This window comes from Pediculus humanus, genomic scaffold (genome assembly GCF_000006295.1).
Source record: "Pediculus humanus corporis 1103172107770 genomic scaffold, whole genome shotgun sequence".
NCBI lineage: Eukaryota > Metazoa > Arthropoda > Insecta > Psocodea > Pediculidae > Pediculus > Pediculus humanus.
The window spans coordinates 180,297-188,289 of NW_002987368.1; the positions used below are offsets into that span (position 1 = coordinate 180,297).

General features: G+C 23.3%; 2 protein-coding genes across 2 annotated transcripts in view; both read right to left on the minus strand.

Moving 5' to 3' along the window:
* Phum_PHUM356860 (G-protein coupled receptor, putative) overlaps nt 1-146 on the minus strand; it is a gene marked incomplete at both ends in the record, with an annotated part of 656 nt that extends 510 nt beyond the window's left edge. The window contains one exon of the mRNA XM_002427919.1: nt 122-146. Within this exon, the coding sequence (XP_002427964.1) occupies nt 122-146 (25 nt within the window). The remainder of the gene's footprint in view (nt 1-121) is intronic.
* A 5,424-nt stretch (nt 147-5,570) lies between these two features.
* On the minus strand, nt 5,571-6,701 carry Phum_PHUM356870 (class A rhodopsin-like G-protein coupled receptor GPRnna8, putative; the record flags this gene model as incomplete). Its single annotated transcript, XM_002427920.1, has 3 exons — nt 5,571-5,614; nt 5,767-6,019; nt 6,102-6,701. The coding sequence occupies 3 exons, from the start codon at nt 6,699-6,701 to the stop codon at nt 5,571-5,573; spliced, it is 897 nt and encodes a 298-aa protein (XP_002427965.1).
* Between the last annotated feature and the right edge of the window lie 1,292 nt (nt 6,702-7,993).

The following is a 7,993-nucleotide window of genomic DNA, read 5'->3' on the forward strand; positions in this document are numbered from 1 at the left end:
TCCGGTTTATAATTTTCTTTTTTTTTTTAAAGTTAAAAAAAATCCAACACGAAACATTTTTAAACTTTTTATAAGTTCTACGAAAAAAAAGAAAACAAAGAAATTAGTTTTTAACTTTAACTAACTAAACTAACAGTTAATAACATTAATACTAATTCGTTTGTTTTCTTTTGTTTGTTATAACAAGCACCAGTTGGTTGTGATAAGTTTTTCACGGTCACCACGATAAATCATTTTCCAGGTTTCCAGTGTTTTTTTTTTTATTTCTTTTCTCATTTTTGGTTTTGCACAAAGTTTTTTTTTTTTGTTGTAATAATAATAATGATAATATGATATTGTGGTTTTTTTAATTTTAAACTTATTGTTTACGACAGTTTTTGATGTTGTTTTTAACGTCGGGAAAAAAAAATTTTTTAATATCCTTTTGTTAGTTAAAATAAAAAATTATTATTATTATTATCGTTACTACTTTATAAATGCACGAAGGTAAAGTTTTAACTAAGACTAATCAAGTCTTATTTATTTCGTGTTTTTATCAAAATTTTCAAAACGATTTGTGACGTAAGAGAGGAGTCGAAAAAGAAAAAGACTAAAATAAAAACAAATAAATAAATAATTACGAAAACGATAATGACTGTGATGACGTCACAAAAGAAAAACTCAAAAAATAATAATTGAAATTATTATTATGTAAAAAGGATAAGAGTTTTTATTATTGTTTTTTCAAGAGTCACTACCGTGATGACGTAATCAACTTAAACATTTTTTTTCGATTGTTTCTGAACGCGCACAAACTACCCAAATGAAATTTAAGAAGTTTTTTTTTTTTAAACGGAAACATATGCATTTAATACCTCTTTGGTTTTATAGTTGCCTGTGAATACTTATTTTATATAATTTTTTTTCTTTCTGTCTTCTTCTTTTCGTTTTATTTGTTTAAAAAAAATTTATAATCAATGAAAATGCTAATGATAAAAAGTAAAAAAAGAAAAAATCAAAGTGGTAGAAATTTTAAAATCTCGACGGCATAGTGAATTTTCATTCGAGGAACCAAAAAAAAAAAAAAAATTAATTAATTAATCTTACGGGAATTTCATTAAAAAAAAACTGGACCGAAAAAATAATTTTGCCTTTTCTTTTTTTCCTTTTTTTTTATCTTTTAATAATAATAATAATAATAATAATCTTTTGACACGGGTTAAAAATTTTAATAATAATAATAATACTATTAAAAATAAACCGAAATCCGTCTGAAAAAAAAAAAATTTACACTCACGCAGTCACACACACACACACACCCACGTAATTATTAAATTTTTTTTTTTTTTTTGTGGCAAATGAAAATTTAATTTTTTATTCCTTTTTTTTCTCTTATGAATTTTATTATTTCCGTTTCCCATAAATAAACTTAAATTATAGATTCATATATTTTTTTAAAATTTAATTTTAATAAAAAAAAAATCTTAAAAAAGAAAATTTTTTGTTTTCCTTTTGATGTTTATTTAAAAAAAAAAAAAATTATAGCGTGACGTAATAATAATAATAATAATAATTATTTATTTATTTATTCAAGTGAAAAATATGACAAAAGGATTTTCGTCATGATGACCAATTAGATTATAATTATTCCTTCGTCATTTTTTTTTTTTGTAATTAAATTATTTTCCTCCCCCTAATTTCAAAATATTTAAACGACCGTTAATCCGCCATATTTGATTTTTCCTTTTTTTTTGTCTCCTCAACCTTTTCACCATATCAATAAAATTTTCATTTGAAACAAAACAAAATAATAATAATAATTTTATCTTTATCGGATGTAAAGAATGAATGAAAGCAAAAAAAATTTAAAGTGTCGGGTTTGTAAAAAAAAAAAAAAAAAAAAAAAAAAAGGAAAAGAAAATAAATTGATTTAAAAAAAAAAACAAAATGGCCGAAATGGGGGGAAAAAAAATTCAGGTATTTTTAATAAAAATGAAAAAAATTATTAAAGGATCATTAAGTTAATTTTTTTTGTTTGCTGTCGGTGTGAGGAAAAGTTGTAGGAAAAAAAAAAAAACTTTTTAAAAAAAAAAAAATTATTGATGGTAGATTTTAAAAAATGATGATGATGATTTTTTTTCTTCTTCTTCTGTTGGTAAGGATGATGATGATGATAATAAAGGAAAAGAATCTTAATTTAAAAAGGTTTTTTTTAAAATTTATGTTGGAAAAGAGTAAAAAGTTAAAAAATCGTTTTTAAATTTATTAGGGAAATTTTTTTTTTTTTTTGGATTTTAAATTTTTAAATTGATAAAAAAAGGTTTGCTTGTAAAAGGGTAAACCTAAAAAGGTTTTCTTTCCCCACACATAATTAATTTTTTTTTTTTTTTATTCGTTGAAAGGAAACCTAAATAAAAAAAAGAAAATTATTTCACGTCGTGAGAAAATTACAAAAAAGTAAATTTTTTTTTATTCCAGGTAAAATCGCACCGTTGAGAGATAATTTTTTTTTTTAACACGATAACCTTGACAAATTCGAAATTATTCTATTCTCACCTTTTTATTATTATTATTATTATTGTTTTGTTTCTTTCGACCGAACTTTATTTTATCGTCTGCTATTTCGTTACAAAAATAAAATAAATTTTACCCTCCTAAAAAAAAAAAAAAAACGTCAAAATCATAATTTTCCGCCTTTGTCTTTTTCTTCCTTTTGTTTGTAAAACTAACGAAATTCGATTTTGATTGGTTAAATTTTCTACCAATGAAAAAAAAAGAAATTATTATTTTTTCTTTCGTATTTTGCGCGGGAAATTTAAAAAAATTCCATTTTTTTCCTCATTAAAAAAAAATTTTTTTTATTTTTCCTCATTGATTTTTATCTACTTAAAAACCTTTATTATTATCATCATCATCATTATTATTATTATTATTATCATTATTATTAATTGAAAACATTGTTTTTCAAATGTTCATTTTATCGATAAGAATTGAGTTTTTTTTTTTAAATTCTTTTTCAGTTTTTTTAAATTTAATTCTCATAAAAAAAAAGAAAAAATCGAAAAGGTTTTTAAAACCTTTCAAGGTTAAAAAAACCTTTCGAATCCTTCTTTTTTTTCCAATAATAAATATTCATGTAAATTTTTCAAAAGACTGAACAAAAAAAAAATGGCAAACGATTCGGAAGTGACGTAAGATGAATAAAAAAAAAAAACCGGAAACGAATATTTAAAAAAAAATTGTTAGATCGTGTATAAAAAACAACGTGACGGAAATAAAAAAATAATTTTTTTTCTTATGAATTTTTATTTTATCCGGAAGAAAATTTTATTATTATATATTATTAAAGAAAAAATTATTTCAAATAATAATTAATCGATAAATATATGTACATAAATTCTAAAAATTATTTTTCCCGTCTTGAAAAAAAGAAAGAGAGAAAAAAAAAATTTAAATATTTATTCTTGTATCCATACATAAATTCCGAAAAAATATTAAAAAATGGTATTATTATTATTATTATTATTATTATTATCGAACGATATTAATAATAATAATATATATTAAATATTATTTTATCCGAATAAATAAATAAATAAGTAATGTCACGTGTATAATTTTATTTATTTATATTTTTTATAACAAAAAGAAAAAAATTTTCCATATTAAAAATAAATTAATATCGATTATTACGTCACTTCCGCTTTTTATTTTATTTTATTTATTATTATTATTATTATTATCATCATCGAAGTCAAAAACAAAAAAAAAATTATTTTTTAATTTAATTTGTTAACAACATTAATAATAATAATAGCAGTAGTAGTAGATAGGAAATCGATTATTAAACACTCGGTTTTTTATATAAACGTCAATTATTATTATTATTATCATTATTATTCGTATCTCAACATAATGATCGAACGTATTTTCAGTTCGAATAAAAAAAAAATTCGAACGTTTTGAATTTTAATAAATTTTTTTTTTTTTTTTTTTTTTTTTTAAAATGTCAAAAACACGAATAAAAAAATTTTTTTTTTTTACGTTTTTTAATTTAAAATTATTTATGTGATAATAATATAAATTTTTAATAATACAAAAAAAACCGGAAGTTGTGAATTAAAAAAAAAAACCGTTATAATTAATCGTTCGGTTACTGAATGACGCTTAATAATAAAAATATGGATGGACATGTCGAATAATCAATAAAAATGGCGTTTAAATAAAAAAAAAAAAAAAATTTTTAAATATTTTAAATCGTTTGCAAAAAATAAAAATAAATTAATAACAAAACGATTGTTTGTTCCTGTTTGTTTGTTTGTTTGTTTTTATCCAATTTTTTTATTTATTTATTTAATCACGTTTTCATTGTTTTTGTGTTTTTAATTATCAGTTCACTTCGTACGATTCGAACCGGAAAAAAAAAAAATTTGATGCTGTGATGACGTCATGAGTGAAAAGATATTCTGAATTTTTTTTTTTTTCCCTCCCTCCATATTATTATTATCATCATCATCGCTATTTTTTTTTTTTATAATCCCTTTTAAATGGAATTAAATAACTAATAAAATTTTTCGTAATAGGGTCGTTAAAACAACAGGAAACTAAATAATTTTTACGTCGTCATCGTCGTCGTCGCAAATTTTAAATGAAATTCACTTCCGTCACGTGATTAAAAAAAAAAACGGGAAAATTTTCTTATTCTTTCGATAGAAATAAAAAGGAAAGAAAAATTTTTTTTTTGGGGGGGGGGGTCAATGATTAAATCGAATTGATCTTTGTGTTGGTCTTTTTCTTCCCTTCCTTTCCTCCCCCTCCCCCCTTCCCTACCCTTCCCCCTTTTCTTTCGTAATACCCAAAATCAATTTTCAACCGTCTTTTGTATCCGGATTATCATTAACATATTCAATTATTATTTTTTTTATCACGTCTGGATTGTTATTCAAACGTTTTTTTGAATTTTTTTAAGTAAATAAATAAATAAATAAATACATTTTCTATGTATAAATAAATAAGATAAGGGGTGAAATAAAATAAATTTTTTTTAGTTAATATTGTTATTAAATCTAACGACTTTTTTAAATTTTGACACGAAATTGAATTTAACGGTTTTTTTTTTTTAAGATTTTTAATTTTAGATAAAAATAACTTTATTTATTTATTTATTTTTTTTCCTCGTTAAATAATTTTTAATTATTCTTTTTTTTTCCCCGGTTATTAAAATTTTCCAAACAAAAAAAAAGTTTTCAAACGGTTCGCATAATAAATTTAACAAAATCGAAAAACTTTAATTAAAAAAAAAAAATTTTCCCGCCAAACTTTTTTTTTTTTTTATTGTGTTGACATCCTGGAAGTCCGAGTTACGGGGGGGGGGGGAAGGGAAATAGCAACGTTCGTTCGTCCTTTCGTTTTTTTCATTCGTTAAAATAAAAATTTTTTTATTTATTAGACAAAAAAATTTGTTTGTTTGTTTGTTTACCTTCCCTTGTCAAATTTCATTCACTTGAAAATTTCATTATTATTATTATTATTTTTGATAAGTGTTTGTTGTGCGTTTGTACAAAAAAATTTTTTTGTTGTCGATTTCATATTTAACTTATGTCCTTTTTATTAAATAAAATATTTATCAATATAACTAGAATTTTTTTTTTTGTATTTCAACTGTCGAAATTTTTTTGAAAAATCTCATCGTTTTGAAAAAGTACACGAAAAACAAACAAATGACGTTGACAACATAAACAAACAAACAAACAAACAAAGGGAAAAAAGAATTAAAAGTAAACTCACCGCACAGTAAATAAGTAGTTTTTTGATTACGATCTAATTCTTTTTGTGCTCTCCTTGGATTTTTTTGAGTTTTTGCATGAATGTTTAAAAATCTAGCTATTTTTGCATGGACGGTACCGACAACGAGGGGCGGTAATAAAGCCATTATTATCAATACGAGAGAAGCATATAAAACCCTGTAATTATGCGACGGCCATTGTTCAATGCAAACTTCGTACATGACACATTGATCGATAACAACCGGTTCGACAATCTGGAAAAAAATTGTATGTCCACAAATCATTCCTTTTATCGCAGGTTACGAATCAACAGAAGGAGAAGGGGGGCATACGTACCTGATAAAATAAAAGTGGCATGGCAACGACGGAACTTAAAAACCAAAGGCATGTTATTGAAAAAATCACGTTTTGTTTCGAATTTGTTAATTTGTTTGATTTTTTTTTACATATAGTAAAATAACGATCCAAAGCTATGACCGTTATCGTTCCAACTGATACCATTATGTTGGTAGCTTGTAAAAACGACACGAGTTTGCAAAGTACGGGTCCGAGAGTCCATTGACGTCTTAATATCATGACCAACGTGAAGGGCATGCATATCAAACAAAGTGATATGTCGGACACGGTGAGATTAACTATGTATAAATTTCTTGCCGTGTGCATTTGTTTTCTTCTTGCGACGACGAAACAAACGAGAAAATTCGTTATCAATCCTCCGATAATGAGAAAAGTGTAAATTGTTATCAATGCAGCTTCCGCTTGAGATGATAAATTTCTATCTTTTCCACTCGACCAAAATCCCTGAAGAATTTTAGCAAAATGCTCTTCAGAAAAATTGAACAAGTGAGAATGATTTGCTGGCGTCACGTTATTTTCCAAACCGAAATTATTTGATCTTAAAAAAAGATTGTTTATATCGTCCGGACTTAAATTCATGCAATTTTCCGGCATTTTTCCTTTTTTTTCCTTTTATCGGGTCGAAAACCTTGACCTTGTCAAGGATCACTCTTATCACCTGAAACACAAAAAAAAAATTAATTTTTTTTTAAAAGTAACGGTCAAAATTTTATCGTTACAACATCGATAAAGTTATAAACTTTAATAATAATAATAATAATAAATTTATTTCGTAACGTTTTTTTTTTTTCACTTCCGTTTTTTCACACGTATTTCGTGCATGTCGCGTGTATATTTAACTAATGAAAAATTTGTAATGAACAAAAAAAAAGCGTTAAAAAAGCTGCTGTGGCTGCTGCCGCCACCACCACCGCCATTTTTATTACTCTTTCGTTGTTTGCAAACACGAAAAAAATTTTTTTCCCTCCTAAATCAATCAAATTAAAATTAAAAAAAAACATTAAATAATAATAATAATTTCTTTTTAACTTGAGTAATTTTATTATTATGGTTAATTTAAAGTAATTTTTTCCTTTTTCCGCCATATTGAAAAATAAATTATTGAGGTGAATTATTAATTTTTTTTTTTCTATATTATTATTTATAATTTGCATTAAAAGAAAAAAGGTAATAAATAAATAATACCACTCCGTTTTAATACGTAATTTTTTTTGAGTTTGCGTGTTTTTTTTTTTCATTTTCGATTAAATAGATTAAATAATAATAATAATAATAATAAATAAATAAATAAATTATGTAAAGTTTTTTAATAAAAACTTTGACAATTTTTTTTCTATGTACGATTAAAATTAAATGTAACGAATATTTAATTTAATTTTATAATAATAATAATTTATGATGACCTTTTGGCCCGGTTCGAATTAGAAAATATTACTATTATTATTATTATTATTATTATTATTATTATTATTATTATTATTAATTATCACAGAGGATTTATCGATCGAGAGTTAAAAACTTTATCGAAAATAAAAAAAAATTTTCCTATTTTTTTTTTTTTTACTGAAAGTTAGGCGGTTCGAGTTTCTTCCCTCGTCCCCCCTTTTCTCTTTTAAATTTTCCCGCCAAAAAAAATTCATTTTAAATAAATATATATATATATCGATTGTGTCAAATGCAAATTGTGTGTGTTTCACGCTTTATTGACGCCATTAAAGGTTTCAAAAAAAAAATAAAATAAAAAATAAAATAAAATGAAAATGTTTTTAATAAATTAAAGTAATAAACACATTTTTATATTGAATATAAAATGAAATGTATTAAAAAAAATAAATAAATAAGTAAATAAATTTTTATTTATTTGTGTGTGT